Source organism: Macrobrachium nipponense, chromosome 39 (genome assembly GCF_015104395.2).
Source record: "Macrobrachium nipponense isolate FS-2020 chromosome 39, ASM1510439v2, whole genome shotgun sequence".
Classification (NCBI taxonomy): Eukaryota; Metazoa; Arthropoda; class Malacostraca; order Decapoda; family Palaemonidae; genus Macrobrachium; species Macrobrachium nipponense.
Genome location: NC_061099.1, coordinates 22251767 through 22270827, shown reverse-complemented (window position 1 = coordinate 22270827; position 19061 = coordinate 22251767). Strand labels below are relative to the sequence as shown.

At 34.4% G+C, this 19061-nt stretch overlaps 1 protein-coding gene across 2 annotated transcripts in view; it reads right to left on the bottom strand.

Moving 5' to 3' along the window:
- The window catches only part of LOC135210199 (uncharacterized), a 138245-nt gene that overhangs the window by 66378 nt on the left and 52806 nt on the right, over positions 1-19061 (bottom strand). Inside the window, exons 6-15 of one of the 2 annotated variants that reach the window (XM_064243033.1) lie at positions 15340-15434; positions 14519-14693; positions 12631-12687; positions 12341-12442; positions 11565-11708; positions 9942-10147; positions 8441-8639; positions 6609-6738; positions 5698-5855; positions 4280-5170 (exon numbers count right to left, since the gene is read on the bottom strand). In XM_064243033.1, coding sequence (XP_064099103.1) covers positions 4550-5170; positions 5698-5855; positions 6609-6738; positions 8441-8639; positions 9942-10147; positions 11565-11708; positions 12341-12442; positions 12631-12687; positions 14519-14693; positions 15340-15434 — 1887 coding nt within the window. In that variant the 3' untranslated portion in view covers positions 4280-4549. Of the gene's footprint in view, positions 1-4279; positions 5171-5697; positions 5856-6608; positions 6739-8440; positions 8640-9941; positions 10148-11564; positions 11709-12340; positions 12443-12630; positions 12688-14518; positions 14694-15339; positions 15435-19061 lie in introns of those variants that run through there. The other variant, XM_064243034.1, reaches the window with a different exon arrangement.

The window sequence follows — 19061 nt, the reverse complement described above, 5'->3', positions numbered from 1 at the left end:
AGGCCTATTTATAACTACTTAATTTCATTATATTTTCTTTGGGAGATGAGTGGTAATATATATATATTTTTAAAGCATGTTTTAGAAGTGGAGAAAGAGAGAGAGAGAGAGAGAGAGAGAATTATAGTACTGGTGACAGACTTGTGACAAGGGAAAGGCAGAAGAAAATATAATGAATTAAGTATCTCTATCGATAGGCCTATGCTTGCGCAATATGATATGACTGCCAAGATCGTGCTGCACTATGCTAGATAAAATTTGAAGGATCATAATATTCAAGTTAATTCTCTAAGAAATTCATACCCTAATCTTGATTACATTCGACAGTTGCCGTAGCATTCAAAGATTGCTTTCTTGATATATAGTCTTTACTTTTGAAAATCAGGCATCATCCACAAATCATTCACGAAGAAAGCCGTGTTAATTAAAAATATTTATTACCACAAATAACTCAATATGTATTGCACAGGCTATTAAAGTTTTATATCGTGGGAGATCTTTCAGCCTCGCGGCAAAGAAATGCAGTCGTGTAGGGCTGTAGGCTACTACGAACTGCTTTGTAATGGGAGCATATAGCCAGAAAATCTTTGAGCTGACATTGCATTCGATCCATGTCAATGTCAAAGTAATCAAAGTGTGAAATCCGTTACGTTAGCCAGTATCCAGTGATTTGCGCTTTCCCGCTCGGAGTTCTAGGGCTCCTCCTAATATCATAGAAAACTCTCTTGCGGATGCAACTAGATTTGTTCAACCTACTTTAGCCGTTGCAACATTGAGTGCCATTGACGTCAGCTAACTTTAATCGCTTTGGAATACAAACATAAGTTTGTAGAAACTAAAATAATTGCATTCACCTCTTACGATATTCCAATATATCCCCGCTGATGAAGCAAAACGAGTAAATATTGTCGTCGTGATACATAGTACTAAAATCAGAAATTCACATTCTATCTACCAGATCTCTATGAACGAATCCATCTGAGAAATTCCAATTACTTCGGACATATATCGTGTTTTCAAGTATCTGAACGGTTTTCTTTTGCAGTTTTAACTTGTGTGATATAATTTGCAGTGTATTTTCATATTCTAGAGTAAATTTGGCGATATTCTGTCTTTTCAGTAAAAACAAATGGGAAATTGGATGAACGAAAGCTAATGAAAACTGTATCTTCAGTTTTCTTGTCGAGTGTACCTGGTAGTCGTGTGTTTACCAATAACTAGTTTCTCAATTACTTGAATACTTACTATGCATTCCTTTTCACTTGTTATAATGTCTGTTGTATTTTATCATTTCAGTCCTTTTACCTGTACTTCCAGGTTAGATGATTTAATCACCTAACATTTTTTTGCCTTCGATTTTATTGTCTGCATTAGTAGAATCTTATTTCATTTTTTTATAATCTTATATATGTCATTTTTAAAGTTAGTTCTTGACAGGTAAGTGCCATATGTTGCAAAATCACGTTGGGTCCAGTAACGGATGCAGGCTTATTCGGGCCTTGGCTGATTCGGACCCATACTAATAATTTTATATTATAGCAATGGGTATTTCTATATAAGCATTCCGCATCGTTCGTCCCAGCGAATACAAAAGCCACCAGGAATTGGGGCGTCAAATGTATTTCGCCGTGTTTAGTAAGAGCCCCTGGGGGTTAATTACAGTCGTCCGAATAAATATTACTTAAAATTCTTGTTCGGGAGGTAAAACTGCATAGAAAAATCGACCAATCATATGAAAGTCCGAATAAGCCTGGATAAAGGTCCGAATGAGCCAGTACATGGTCCGAATCAACCAAGGTTCGAATCAGCCAGGGTCCGAATAAGCCTGTTCCCCCAGTAACAACACTTGCAGTCTCTGGTTCTTGATTCTTCAGGGCTTTTGGTCCCCTATGATTGTAATTTATAAATTGTGCTGAAATTATATCCTCCAATTGTTCAACATGGTCCAAAGCACATAATTTTCTTTAAGAAGGCAACCACGGTAGGAATTTTAGGCACTGGAATTTGATTACAAACCAGAAATCAACTTGTATTTACCTTAAATCTCGTTGGTAGTCGCCAAATGCAGACACGAGAACTAACCTACCGTTCTTATATAACTCCTATACACATTTGGCCAAACATGCAAATTAACTTATATAAGATACTTAGCTGGTTCGTCGTCTCCAGGAAGATAAGTACACTTAATTACATAGTATAACCAATACAGAATAGCAGCGCACGCCACTATTGGGATCCAAGAATGTCCCCTTAAATTGCCATGTGAGCACAGTAACCCGGATAGCCGCACATTGCAGCCCCAACATTAATATAAGGATGAAAAAAACGGAGGGAAACTCTTGTCGCATTTGCGAAATACAGGCGAAAAAATATCACAATTAAAAATAATTAATAATCATTAATAAGCCAATCACAAAATCTAAAGTAAAGTTAATGATAAAGAAATTAACACCTCTTCTTTTAATGGAAATGAAAATTAAATGTGTCATTTTATGACATAAATATCACAAATTTATTTATTCAGTTCATTCGGAAAAACAAGTGATTTGAGGCTCCAGTTATGTGTATAATGTGTCCTGCCGAAGTCCCACAACACATTTGTCCCCTAAAGACAAGAAGTTTGGTCTAAGAATGGGTTTGTTTGTTTGTATGGTGCTTTTACGTTGCATGGAACCAGTGGTTATTCAGCAACGGGAGCAACGGCTTTACGTGACTTTCGAACCAGGTCGAGAGTGAACTTCTATCACCAGTTATACACATCTTTCACTCCTCAATGGAATAGCCGAGAATCAAACCGGCGACCACCGAGGTGGGACGCCAACACCATACCAACCACGCCACTGAGGCGCTAATCATCTCTGGGTTTGCTTGTGACTCCTTGTCTTCCAATCTCTTTCTTGACACAAGAACTGACCTAGACTCATCTCTTGCATGTGCAGGCTTCCTAGATAACGATCCCATGGACAAAAGGTTCAAGAGTTACAGGTCTTGTTTTACACACCTCTGGGGGTACCATGGTCTAGCTGACACTCATAATATCCTTGGCCTTGAGAATGATGATATTCATGGTAATTCTCCCAGGTTTTCTGATGGTCTAGCTTAAGCTAATTTTATGAAAGACTACAGGAAAGTTGACCAAGGTCTGGGATGTGTTAATTCTGTTAACACGTGAATGGAACAAACACATTCCATGAATCAACAACGACTCGCGGTTTGGTGACCTGTACCAGTAGGCCCTGTCATTCATGTCATTGGTTACATAAATGCTCACTTGGGCTGACTGATCCATTGATATACATGTTCTGTAAGCATCTTTTCTCTACATTGGATGTATCAGTTAAATGGCTTTGTACTTTGAAGGAAGTAAGTTGCAACTATTGTATTTGCTAGAGATAAATTTGATAAACACCTGATTAACTTTTGTTGTGTTGCATTTTTCCTGTTATTGTATGATAGAGAATCCCTGTAAATGAAGTTATTGTACGGTTATATGTACAATCGCTGTAAAGTTATATGACTACACAATCCCTGTAAAGTTATTGATGACTAGACAATCCCTGTGAAGTTATTGTATGACTAGACAACCTCTGTGAAGTTATTGTATGACTAGACAATCCCTATAAAGTTACTGTATGACTACATATACAATCCCTGTAAAGTTATTGTATGACTATAAAATCCCTGTAAAGTTGTTGTATGACTATACAATCCTTGTGAATATTTACGTTAATATCGCTTAACTGGCCAAGTAGACTCTAATCCATAAATATTCCAAGAAGGAAAACACAGGTATGCGAGGAAATAAAACTATACACCACACTATGGTTTGGGGCAGTTTAATTACTTACGATGTAGAAACATACTACATACATCTTTTTAAAGCCAGCATTCGAATAGAACTAGCATTTGAACATAAAAGCCAGCATTCGAAAATAAGGCCAGAGTCCAGACACAGCCAGCACTGAAACATACCAGCTTCATCAAGTAATACGTACACAAGCATTCCGCTATTAAAAAAATATTCTGAGGTCTGCTCGAGATAATCGTTCCAAAATACAAAATACACCAAACAATATATTCGAACAATGCTACCAAAGGCTACGACGCAGCACCCGCAAGCTATAAAATAATGGTCATTGAGTATCAAAATAAAGAGGAATATTTATATTATAAAAAACTCTTCTTAAAACAAAATAACAAATTATCAAAATATACTCTACCTTTTTTTGTCATAACATAAACAGTGAAACAGTATGAGGCTAGATACAATACTGTGTACAACTCTTAGAGAGTTGCTAATAAATTCTTCCGAAAGATAAAAACCACATTGTAATTCGATTCCTACATCAAAACGAACAACATTTGTACAATATATCGAATGCACATGGAGCAACAACAATGCCTAACTTCTGCAGAGCAGTAAACAAGATTTAAAACAGTAATTTCAACTACGTTTAAAGGGAGGCAACAAGTTGGTGTGTGTGAAAGGCACTCCATCATTTTGACACACATTGACGAAATGGTACTTCCTTCCTCTCTCCCTCTCTTCCTATCCCCCACAGCCTCCACAGCCCCCACATCCTCCGCAGCTACCACAGCCTCCTCCAGCATCTCCACCACTGCCCCCACCGGCGTCTGCAGCAGCCGTTCCAAAGATGTACCCGAAAACGTCCACGCCTCCTCCATCCCCACCTCCATCTCCATCTCCACCAGTATCTCCTCCACTATCGCCTCCGAAACCGGTCCCATTGCAGCCGCCATCGCCGCTCTTGACCCATCCACTGTACGGCTGGCTCCCGAAGGTAGCGTAGTACCCTCCTCCACAGCCTCCACACCCACCACAGGAACCGCAGGCTCCTCCACAGGTCCCTGTTCCCATGATGGCAAGGTGGGTCATGGTTGCTGTCCCAGTTGGATCCACTTCACGCTTGTTCTTGCGGAGGGCGATAGTTGGGGCAGATGCACAGAAAAAGCCCAGAGCTCCAACAAGCTTCAGCGACTCGATGGGTATCCTTCGAGGGTAGGACAGTGGATCGAGCGACTGTTCTACCTGTCCATCAACAGAGTCACCGTCTTCTTGTACATAGCGTGGCTGACAGATGATGTGCAGCACCGTGATGCTTAGTCCCAGAGCTACGTTTTGCACCCAGTCATTTGAGTCGCCATTTACCTAAAAGAAGAATGCTGACTGTCAATAGAGAAAGGACTTTGAAAAATGTAATTACTGTATTAAAAGCAGTTATAAATACTGTCTAGTGACATAAAATTAAATGTGCAACTAGAAATTTATATTACAGTACGTATTTACTTTATAAACATCAATCATAAGATGACACCTGATTCTGCAAAAATACTATGGAATTGAAACAGCTTTTTAATTATATGTAACTTATCTTATTACCATCAGTTTAAATGGTTTCCTATTAATTGATCCTTTGTGTAAAGTACAGTAATTAATTACTCTAAAAAAAAACTATGGCAGTTTTATATCTTATAATATGCACAGGTACTAAAATAGTGCCTCTATTCAATGCTAAAGCCTTATCTCAACTGCACATAATTCATGACACGAAGTGGAAGAAAACGAATATACTTTTTCATTCATGATACTATGGATGGGTAACCAGAAATATATGTAGTCACCTAAAAAATTTCTAAATCTAAAAAATTTTCTACTGTACACAACTCTGTGGTTACCTTCAATATGCCTTTCTGCATATCAATATAAAGATCTTGAATATCACAGCTGTACAACTGTTGCTCGTAAGGCAACGATACAATTTTGGCAGGAGCAGTGGGTGGGCAATGGATACGGACCACCAAGTGGCCCGGACTTCCAGGTACTCCACGCTTGGCTGTTGGGAACCATTATGTATTTATTAATATTTTTGTCTATGATACATTAAATTACAGCATTGTAGTAATTTAAAAGCTATTATTCATACGCTACAGCATAAGTGATTACAATTTGCAGGTATGGTAATGTATAGAATTGAAACTAAAGTTAACGGTACACCCTGTGAGACTAAAGTTAACTGTCCTTCCTTTATAACTAATTTTTGTACCTTTTTGCTAGAATCAAGGGTTGAAACACTATCTTTTAATAAGAGTTGCATGATGGGTAGAATTTCAAGACATCTGCTCTTGAGATTAGTACAGGGATATTCACACTAAAATTACTAGATGTTATCTAGATAGCTCTACATATATCTTTCTCTCTCTTTCTCAACATGCAAGTGTAAGATATCTGTATGAAATTTTTAATATTGTATCGATAATCAAGGTCACAATTCATTTGACAGTATGCATGTGTTTCCTGTGATGTTTATAGGATGATAAGAAATGTTCATATATTACTGTACTAATAATAATATATACGTAAATAATATATATATACATATATTAATATATATTATATATATAATATATATATTATCTATATATATATATATCTATATATAATATATATATATATATATATATATATATATAATAATATATGAGGTTTGATGTAAGCAATTGTGATGGTCAACTGATATATATACATATGCTATATTCAAGGACAGTACTACTGTTGTTTTACGTCATTTATATAAGATGTTACTAACCTAGAGTTCCTGGTATACCTCTTCGAAGACCAGCCCAAGTTGCAACAACAATGGCCCAATCTCCATCGCGAGTTTTGATCAGCATTGCTCGCTCACCAGCATTATAATCACACATAGCTATGTTTTTGGCCTTTGAACAAGAAACCACAATGTAATACATAACAGAAATGAAATTCAGTATAGTGTTTATACTAAACATACTTATCATTTAATATTTTTTTCAGGATACAGGTTAATCCAGAATTCTGAATGAGATATATTTCTATTCAGAATTCTAAATGAGATATATTTCTAAGTACCAGGTGGTATTCAGAGGTTTGGTTAAATTACTTATTGGTATTGGTACATAATAAAGTGCATTTTAGCCTCATAAAATAAAATTCTATTAAACAATGTTTACTTTCAATATGAATTTCAAGATTCATATCCAACAGCTGCCTTAGGCTTGAAATTTAAGCAGCAAAAGAACATGGTGTACATTTGAAAGAAGTTACAGAAGATAATATGAAATACATGTACTGAAATATGAGATCAGTTATTAGAAATAAAGGAGATAAATTGATGACTTTATAAATAAATATATAAAAATATAAATAAATTATTAAAAATGGTGCCTGCACTTCAGCTGCTAATTCTAGTAACTATTAGACTGATTAAGGACCCAAATTGCTGAGATTTCCAAAATAAAGAGGCCCATCTTTCTAAATCAAAGTCACTTTATATATCAGAGTAAGCATCAGCTATGAAATCTAATGACATGACTGCATGACAAATAAAAATGCTGCAAAAGTAGAGAAACCTGAAGACTTGCAACACAAAATGCCAACTGGATCTGGAGGGCTCTCGGAAATCATTTTGAGGCAAGTGTGCCCTTTCTTGTGTCTTTAGGATCCCCACAGCCTCCTTTCTGACACACCTCAAAGGCAAAGGCAAAAATGCTGCCTTTTACCTCTCGAACCTTCAGTATTATTCAAAATGGAACTTTTTGGCCTGATTTGGGGAAGACTCCTCCAATGCTAGTATGTATTTGTAATGCATTAGTCAAAAAGAGGTATGTACATCATCCGAAATAATAGAATATTATTTGTGATAGATATAATTGTAATTTCATTGCTGATCCAGAAGAACTCAATTCCTACAAACAAACTAAAAGTGGATTACTGGAAACAAAGATCTCCATATGATTGTAAATAACTAGAACTGAAAATAATGAAACATGTTTTTGTATACTGTACTACTGTACAGCATATAAATTCATGAGTAAACTCCTGCCTTACTCAACCTGAACTATTGATAAAAAAATTTGTACCAATTCTTAAAGAAAACTGAAACAGCCAATATTACATAACTACTGTCTGTATACCTATACTAAAAAGATAGTACGTAGAGTCAAAATTGTATAGTACTGTCGTAACTGATTCTTAAATGTCACAAAGACTTGAATTGAAATCTTATAAGCTACTTAGTTATGGAACTGGAAATGGAATATTAAGGAATATTGAATTTAGGCCAAAGGCCAAGCTCTGGGACCTACGAGGTCATACAGGGCTGAAAGGGAAATCAAGAGTACAGGAGGTTTTAAACGTGCAACATGAGAAAAACCTCGCAGTTGTACTAAGAAATATTTTAGGAGAGGTCAGAAAATAAGTTGGAAGAAAGAGTATATGAATGGAGGTACAGTAACAGGAATGAACGGGTTTGAAGCTATGGGCTAATGGAAAACTGCAAAAGAACCGTTAGTAATGATTACACTGCAGCCTGTGAGATTCACTCATGGGACTAGTAGTACTTCCCTAAAGTGTATTTAATTATGGAGAAACTGACATACGCACCATAGTTTTATTATTAGGGCACTTGAGTGTGGCAGGGGACGGTAATGTGTTTCCATCAAGGGTGTGGGCCATGGCCACGAGGATTCGCCCTGAGGCAGTGTCAGCAAACAGCTGGACGGCAGACGCTATAAGGCCGCGGGAGTGGTACACCTCCACCTCCAGAACCTGCGGTTTCTGGGGATTCGTTTCGTTGACCAGACTGTAAAAAAAATAAATAAATAAATAAAATACTGTGTAACAAACAGACATGGGCAGCTACACAGGACAATACATATGCTATACTATGTACAAATTTTAAATACTTTCAGCATAAAACAATTCTCAACCTGTGGTTTCTTGTGATTTGTTTCACTGGCCAAACCATAAAAAAAAAATAAAATAAAATACTGTGTAACAAACCAATTGACAAGGGCAGTTACACAGGATAAAATATTGTATCCCCAAATTTCAACTACTTTAAGCAAATTGTAAAAATTCTCACCCTGCAGTTTCTGTTTTTTTTTTTTTAAACTAAACCGAGAGAAAAATAAATAAATAAATAAATAAATAAATAAATAATAACTATAACAAACAAAATAGTACACATGGGCAGCTACATATGACAATATTTTGTACATACAAATTTCAGATACTACCTAGTTGAAGTAAATTAGTATAACAATTCTCATAGCATAAGTTTTAATCCAGTAAGTACTGTCTTTCTTTCATTGGTGATTACTACTGAGAGAATAGAGAAAGCTTGAGAGGGAGAAAGTCCTATTACTCTTTGGCCTAAAATATTTTTGTCTTTGCAAGATGAAGTTATATAAAATGGGCTAAAAAGACTTTTCTGGGCCATTTTTTGTTATAAGATCAGTATTAAGGCTTTAAGTGCACCATACAGGGAACTTAATTAATTTCAACAAAGAGGAAATATTAAATAATTGTAATCAATGTTTATTTGTGCCAATCTAATTCAGTTTTCTTCACACAGATCCATAATTGTATGATTGATTTGTGAAGGTAACTCGTTCACAATGATAATTTTCTTGCTTGTCAGGTTTTCTTACATATTTCAGGGGGAGATTTATTTAATGTACTTCACAGCAATTTCTTTTTTAAACCAACTGACTGAACATAAACCCATAGCACTTACTGCATTCAACAGAATTTCTAGTGAGTGTAACCAATTTTTTAATAAATCAGTGAACTAGAATACAAATTTGTATCATAGTATAGTAATTAGTCTGTACTGTATTACAAAAAATTAAACTTGCAGGAAAATATTCAGTTTAGTTTAGAAGACAAACCTGTAAAATGGGTTCTACATGCATACAGTACTGAATGTGGACTGAAAACTCTATGTAAAAACTACAAGGAATTTCTGTAGAATCCATAAACTTATGATTAATATGAGAAATGAACATAGTATTACACACATACACACACAAGGTAAAAAATTCTCCAATTCTTTCATTACAGAAATTTCATGTGCACTGTACGCACTACATTACAGTCTTACCGATGAGTGGCCTTTTCAGCGAGATATATGTCGCTGGAGGCAGCATGGTTATTGGTTAAAATGCCCTGCATCGAGGTCAAACACTCGGGGTTCAAGACGGTAGGCACGAAGGGACCTGTCAAGACCCCCAGAGGAACGTAGGTATCGCTAACACTTCGGACTACTCGCAATGTCATTTCAACAACAGCTCCAGCATCCTCGAACACCTGCAAGTAAAAAGTCATATAAAAAAGTTAAAATACTTTATTCTATTAAGATCATTATTACATACATACATTTCAGTGTTAAAATTTTTATATTTATGTATTCATATTGTTATGAAAGTGCCAGTAACCAATATGTATTTACTTTATTAGTTTAGTCCAACCTAAATCTTTTCAGTGCCAATATGATACAAGATCTGTATTATGTATAATAATAAATAAGGTCTAAAGGCTATGCTATACTACTCATCAAAACAGGCTGTGATTCATATATCAAAGCAAATGTTGTAACATAAAACACATTAAACCATGAAAGTATAAGAATAAAAAGTAATAATCATAAAAATAAACTGAAGAAATAAGCATTTTAATACCAATACATATACAGATAAAAACTGACTACTTTTACAGAAAGTTACCAACTGAACCAGAGAATACTGAAAGTAGTTCTTCCTCATAAATAATTATTTGTAATACGTATTTTTCATTAGAAGTTTAAAATACAGTACATTTTCCTTCATCAAATGTAGGAGAAGATCCATCAGCAAAGACACTAAATTCAAGAAGCAATCTCTCAATACACATATGCCAAGAAGAAGCAGGACAGAACAGCTGAGGAATGGAATGGAATATAACATTTAGGTCAACGGCCAAGCACTGGGACCTATGAGGCAATCAGTGCTGAATGGAAAACTGAAAGTTAAAATGTTTTAAAGGTGTAACAGGAGAAAAACTTCGCAGTTGCACTATGACACAACTGTTAGGAGACGGCAGGGAGTAAGATGGAAGAAAGAGAATATGAACAAAAGTATAGTAACAGGAATGAAAGGAGTTGCAGCTAGAGGCTGAAGGGACACTACATAGAACATTAAGTAATACCTACAGAGGACCCTTGTAAGGTGCACAGAGCACTACCCTGCTAAGGGGAAGGTTCCATGTTACTCAATCTTCAGGCAGAATGAAACAGTATGTAGTACATAAAATTAGCAATGCCACTCAGTATCTCAATTGGAGCAAGCAACTATCATAATTAGCTTGGTAAAGCTATTAGGAATTACCCATAACCAGATCAGTTAGCATGAATACCAGCAATGTTGATTTATGCATAAAAATTAAAGGGGTAAATGACACAGTGAGAAAGATGGTACAAGATGAAAATACAAAAGAACTTCAGCATATGGAAGGAGGTGTTCTACTCCCAACTGAGGGGTATCTGTCACTTTCTAGAAGAACGCGTTCTTGACAATTTTTTTATGTTCCTTTGCGTACCAAAGTAATTAGTTCTGTAATAGCTTGTAATTTGTACCAGCAGATGCTACGTATATACAAAAACCTGTGCAACGAGCTTCACATTTTCTAAGGATACCTAAAGTATTGATATCTTAAAAATGAAGGTAAACAAAGATACAGAACAATTTACCTTTACAATTGTACCTTCAGTTTTAATATCAAAGAGTTCATACAGATAGGTCATGCACCAGAAGTTCCCTTGACCTAAGAATTTGAGCAAACGACTGAACCTTCTCTTTGAAGACATCTTCAGCACCAACCAGTCCCCAGCAGACTGAAAAAAATAATGTTTTTCATCATTTTCAGTGGCATATCCAACACTACAAAAAAAAATAAAAATTTATATGCCTGTAAGATCATTTTAGCTTAACAGTCAAATACTTCTATATGTTCCATTAAATGATGTTTGGAACGGAAATTTGAATATTGTTATGTATTATTATTATTATTATTATTATTATTATTATTATTATTATTATTATTATTATTATTCAGAAGATGAACCCTATTCATATGGAACAAGCCACCAGGCACAAATGACTTGAAATTCAAGCTATCAAAGAATATGGTGTTCATCTGAATTTATGTAACAGAATGTAACAGGATATACAGAAAGAAATCACTTATTGGGAGAAAAGATTATTAAATGAATTAGAAAACAAAAAAAAAATGTAAGTAAATTATATAATAATTTACTTACAGAAGAATTGCTTTTGGGTAGTAATGCATTGCATCTTCGCCCGAATTACGCGTTTCAATTACATAACATCCTCAGGGAAACTGTTCCACAGTCCAGTAGTGAGTAATGTGTCAAATGGGAGATAATGTCAGTTTCTTTGCTGACATATTTATTATCAAACTAAATACGAAAGGCAGGGCAACAAAATTAATTATGTGAATACTCACATAGTCAGGTAAGGAGAAAGTTAATGCAAGATCGGTGACATTGTGTTCTGAAGTGCCTTTGACCTGTTCATGGAAGAGGCTCAGTTCTGCCACTCTTCTCGTCTGTTACAAACCAAAATAGTTGTGAGTAATTGAAGTAAAATGGTTCAAATTTGAATAACACATCAAATGACTTACAATTTCTTGCAGGTCATACTTGCATTAAAGCAATTCAGTCTTCAATATGAGCTTGTTAAGGAAAACAAACATGATTTTGAATGAAATCAAACAATACTGAAAAAGAGCCTTACCTCATGCTTAATTTTAATTTTAATAGGGCCATCTGGAGCCTTGCCTTTTATCACCAGCTAGAAAGCAATATACTATCATTACTCAATGGTCAGATTAATAAAATATATATACTATTTGGGCTTTAAACTGTCCTTAGGCCATACCAATTTTGTACACAGTCTGTTACAGTACTCTCATGTAATGCATATATGATACAGTCATTAGAATGATTAATGTAATAAAATCACTTGGTTTAAAAGTCATACAAAAAACTAAACCTTAGATACAACAGGTTCAATCAAATGGTCATATTGTACACTGTATAAGTTGTGAAAGCATATTTAAGTGCAGTATGGAACTGTAACACTATAGCACATACTCTTTTTGTTCAAACCGAAAATTTACTTATTGCATAGGAAGCTTATATACATACAGTACTTTAGTATAGATTTTAACATGAATGAACACAAAGTAATTTAGGTATTGGTCCTTCCTATTAACAAAGAGCTCAAAATTAGTCTAAGCAAATCATTTTTATGGATTTATTCATAATGCTAAAATTTTTCTGCCTAAATAGCAATCAAACTCTAGTAATATGAGTTAGATGACAAGCAAAGAGTAATTCTGTGGTAAAAAACTATAGTACAGGATAACTTCAAAGAATATGATGCAACATTAAGTTTTTAAAGAAAAACAAAAGGTTTTTATGATAATGATATACATGATTGATTGTCTTGAGCGGCCTCTTGTGAGTAATTAAAGCATTCTAACAAAAACTGAGACAAGTTCAAGCCAAAATAATTTTGGTAATTAAAATAAAATACATAATGTAAACATTTATTTGAAGAATTCTCACTCTTTTTCTTTAGCTTTGAGTATACGTATTACAGTAGACACACCGTATTCGCAGGGGATGGGTACCAGACAGACCCCTCGAACAGCTAAAAATTCGTAAATACATAAATCCCCTCTAAAAAAAACTACAAATGCTTATACCTTCGTTTTTTAATAGTTTTATCATCAAAAGTGCATTTAGTCACAAAAATTATATGAAAATACAGTAATTTGTGAGTATTTCTCAGTGAAAAATACTGCAAATAGGCGAATTTTCCACAAGTAATTTGTACAAGACCCCCTACAAATAGCTAGAACCCGTGAATAGTAGGAACCCCTATGAAAATGCAAAAAATGGCCTGTTTTGTTAGTTAAAACTCAAGAAAACCCCATTGAAAATTGTTATACCTGTTTTTTTCAATAGTCTGATCACAAAAAGTGTATTTTATGATGAAATTGATAAAAACAACCCAGGAATATGTGGAGATTTCTCATAGTAAAAATACCGCTAATATGCGAATTTCCTGAGAATAATGGATAATAAGGTCCAGAGAGAAATCTGCGACTGTGTGAGTCCGTGAATCTGGAGAATGGGAATACGGGGAGCCCACTGTATACGGTCCATGGAAAAATCTATGAATAAGTGAGTCCGCGAATTGTTAATCTGCGAAATAGTGGGGGTCGATTGTATTATTATCACTATTCAAATGAGCCCTGTTCATACGGGACAAGCCCACATACAGGGGCCATTGAATTAAAACTCAAGCTTTTAAAGAATGTGGTGATAATTTGAAAGATGTAACAGAAGGTAATAAGAAATACACAAAGAAAAGATCAGCTATTAGGAAATAAAAATAAATCACGAAATTAATAAGTAAATAGCTATAAACAAGTCATTTATAAAATACAAAGAAAATTGCTTTAGAGTAGTAATGCATTGCATCTTTGCTCGAAGTTTTAAGGTTCCAATTTTACAACATCTATAAGAAGAGTATATAGGACAGGAAAAAAAAAGTTCCATTTGAGTTAGTATAAAAATCAAGTAAATAACCCAAATTACATGGCCGATTTTACCTTGAGCACCTGGCAGTGGAACACTGAGCCATGAGCAGACTTCCTAGTTTCCGGAAGAAGGGGACCGATATACTTGGTGGGAGGGTCTCCACGAAACATGGCTCCCTCTCTCCTGAATGTAGTCCCGTAAGACGAAACCCAGAGGCTGCGCGTTATACCATCCGAAACCAAGAGCCTGTCACCAAAAATATTATTATTCAGATAATGAAACCTATCCATATGGAACAAGCCCACAGGGGCCACTGACTTGGAATTCAAGCTTCCAAAGAATATGGTATTCATTAGGAAGAAATACGAGGAGGTAAAAAGGAAAATACAGATATGATAGAATGGAATGGAATACATACCACAGAATTTAGGCTAACGACCAAGCACTGGGATTTATGAGTTTATTCAAAGCTGAAAAGGGAAATTTAGAATAGCAATGTTTTAAAAGCGTAACAGGAGGAAAACCTCATAGCTGCATTGTGAGATGAATGTTAGGAGAGTTGAGGAAAGTGGGGAGAAGAGACTATGAACAGAGATACATTAAAAGGAATAAAAGGGGTTGTAGTTAAGGGCTGAATGGATGCTGTTTTGCAGCTTCTCTTAAGTAATGCCTACAGCGCACCATGTGAGGTGCACTGATGGCACTACCCGCTACGGGGGCCAAAAATATGACGAATAGAATACATTGAAGGAATTTAATAACACTTGCCAACTGAAACTTTATTCAAAGATTTTATGCTAATCTACACTGTTATCTTATAACACAAAGTGTCAGTTATCTGAAGGAGTACTGTACTTGCTTAATTGAAACATGACAATGTGGCAACCAATACCTTGATCCTGTACTTCTGTCATTGACAGAGTCATCATGCGGCAGGAGCTGATTCAGCAGACTTTCAGTGTCTTTCTTGTATATCAGTGGGTGAACCTGAAATTCAGTTGAAGGAATTAGTGCCTGAGCCAACTACTGAAAACAGGAAGATATATATCTGAATTTCTAGCCATGTGCTACATACAATCCATTATCTCAATAAGGAAATAATATAATTTCAGTGCACATTCTTCAGTAACACACTGCATATCAAATACTGAATTGCAAGATTTGGGGAAGTTTGCAATAGATATACAGCATTAAACAATTTAAATGAGGTTAATAAAACTCATCCAACACCAATGTTCATGATGTTACAATAAACATATGGCACACATTAAAGGATTTCTTTTTCAAACTGACCAAGCAAGCTAGAAATTGTGGAGATCATCATAGAGAAATAATTTATATCGGATAAAATAAAACCTGCCATGGAAAAATAAACTAACACGATGGAAAATGAAAACAAGATTTCTGTGACAAAAAACTAACATGTGGAAAATATCAAACAGCTTGGCATAAAATATATATATTTATATATGTGTATATATATATATATATATATATATATATATATATATATATATATATATATATATATATAGATATTATATATATATATTATATATATATATATATATATATATATATATATATATATATATATATATATATATATATATATATATATTATAATATACACACACACACACACATATATATATATATACACGGGTGTTTCGAAATTAGAGGCGCCCCCCTCCACAAAACAAATGGAAAGTTATGAAGTTTTCTGCTATAGCCTATCTCCAAGTTTCTATTAAGCTATTTTTCATTTTACATTTTACATCCTGTATATATATGTGATATATATATATATATATATATAATATATATATATATATATATATATATATATATATATATATATATATATATGAAGTCAAGCGACCATAGAATGGTGAGGAGTAAAATTTGTCGCCTGTAATAAGAGAAAAATCTGATGAGTTTAGTTTAGCAATACAAAATAGGTACTCCCAGCTACATGATGAAATGGAAGCAAGTAAGGAAGAAATGAATAGTAGCTTAACAAAATTTGTATTGGAATCAGCACAAGAGATAGGTGGAAAAGTTCCTAAACAAGATCAAGGAAAACTATCACAAAACACCAAAAACTTAATAAACAAACGATTGGAAATGAGGGTAAAAACCAAGAGAGATGACATAGAAGTAGAAGAACTAGCCAAAACAATAAACAAACTAAAAACCCAAGACATTCTTAAACACAACCAGGCCAAAATTGAGGAAACACTAAAGAAGGGAAGAAGCATCAAGTTGATGAAAAGAAGACTTGGAACATGGCGCCAGCAGATATTTGCTTTAAAGGATGAAAATGGAACTATTATCAACAAAAGAGATGGAGTGATCAAAATTGCTGAGGATTTCCATACAATGCTGTACAATGTTGGTAGAGGAAATAACTTTGTCAACAGAAATAATGAAACATCTGAGCCGGTACCAAAAGTAACAGTAAGAGAAGTAAAGAACGCATTAAAAGACATGAAAAGAGAAGTAAAGAAAGCATAAAAAGGCATGAAAAGAGAAGTAAAGAAAGCATTAAAAGGCATGAGAAGAGAAGTAAAGAAAGCATTAAAAGACATGAAAAGAGAAGTAAAGAAAGCATTAAAAGGCATGAAAAGAGAAGTAAAGAAAGCATTAAAAGGCATGAAAAGAGAAGTAAAGAAAGCATTAAAAGGCATGAAAAGAGAAGTAAAGAAAGCATTAAAAGACATGAAAAGAGAAGTAAAGAAAGCATTAAAAGGGATGAAAAAAGAAGTAAAGAAAGCATTAAAAGACATGAAAAGAGAAGTAAAGAAAGCATTAAAAGACATGAAAAGAGAAGTAAAGAAAGCATTAAAAGGCTTAAGAGAAACAAAGTAGCAGGAGAAGAAGGCCTAACAATTGATTTAATAATAGATGGAGGAGATTTCATAAGAGTCAAACTCGCTGAACTTTAAACAAAAGGCTCGCAAAAATGCTCTTTACCTACAGCTTGGAAAAACTTTATCATTATATTAATTCGCAAAAGGGAGACACAAAAGATCTGAAAAATTATAGCCCAAGAAGTTTACTCTCTGTCTTATAAAATATTCACAAAGATCATATTAGGCCGAATAGAAAGACAGCAAGACTTTAATCAACCAAGAGAGCAGGCAGGTTTTAGAAGCGGGTATTCAACAACTGACCATATCCATGTAATTAACAAGCTAAAGGAAAAATCAACAGAGTATGACAAACCACTATGTACGGCATTTGTAGACTATGAGAAAGCTTTTGATTCTGTCAAAACTTCAGCAGTAATGAAAGCCCTTCAAAAGCAAGGAACACATGAATCTTATGATAGAACACTTGAAGATATCTATACGGGTAGTACAGCAAACCGAAAACTACATAAAGACAGTGAGAAATTTCCGACTGAGAAAGGAGTTAGACAAGGAGACCCCATCTCTCCTAAATTATTCACCGCGTGCCTAGAAGTTTTCAAGAATTTAGATTGGGAAAATGTAGTAATTAACATCAATAGGGAATACCTTAATAACTTAAGATTTGCAGATGACAGTTCTACTCAGTGAATCAAGGGAGGAATTATAAAAGACGATAGAAGATTTGAATAGAGTAAGTAGAAATGTAGGACTGAAAATGAATATGAGTGAAACTAAGATAATGTTCAATGAAAATGCAGAGACAACAAATAAGGGTTATGGACGAACCTCTAGAGATTGTTAATGAATATAAGTATTTAGGAAAGACAGTAAGTGTTTTCCCAGGACATGAGACCGAAATTAAAAGGATAAACATGGGATGGAGAGCTTTTGGTAAACAAAATTAGATTATGAAAAGTATAATGCCACTTTCTCTAAAGAGAAAAGTATTTAATCAGATGGTCCTACCCGTATTAACTTTTGCATTAGAAACTTGGAGCCTTACCAAAGACTTAGAGCATAAGCTAGTTCCAAATCAAAGAACTATGGAAAAAATAATGATGGGAATAACACTAAGAGACAGAAAAAGAGCAACATGGATACGAGAGCAGACTAAAGTAGAGGATATTTTAATAACAAGTAAGAAAAAGAAATGGACGTGGACAGGACATATAATGAGAATGTCAGATAATAGATGGACGAAAAGAATAACAGAATGGGTCCCTAGAGATTTCAAACGAAGCAGGGGAAGGAAGAGAAGACGATGGATTGACGAGCTAAGAAAATTTGCGGGTATAGAATGGCACAGAAAGACTATTAACAAACGGAAGTGGAAGGACATGTCTGAGGCCTTTCTCCTGCAGTGGACTAGCAACGACTGATGATGATGATGATGATATATATATATATATATATATATATATATATATAGTATATATATATATATATATATATATATATATATATTATATACTGTAGATGCACGTGACTTCATAAATAAGCGAATCCCACAGGAATATGATAGTCAGAAATCCATTTCTGACGATCATTTTCCTGTGGGATTCGCTTATATACATACATATATATATATATATATATATATATATATATATATATAATATATATATATATCTATATATATATATATTTAGATACACCAAGATGCAAAAACAAATATGTCTTCAAGACAAAAATTGATAGG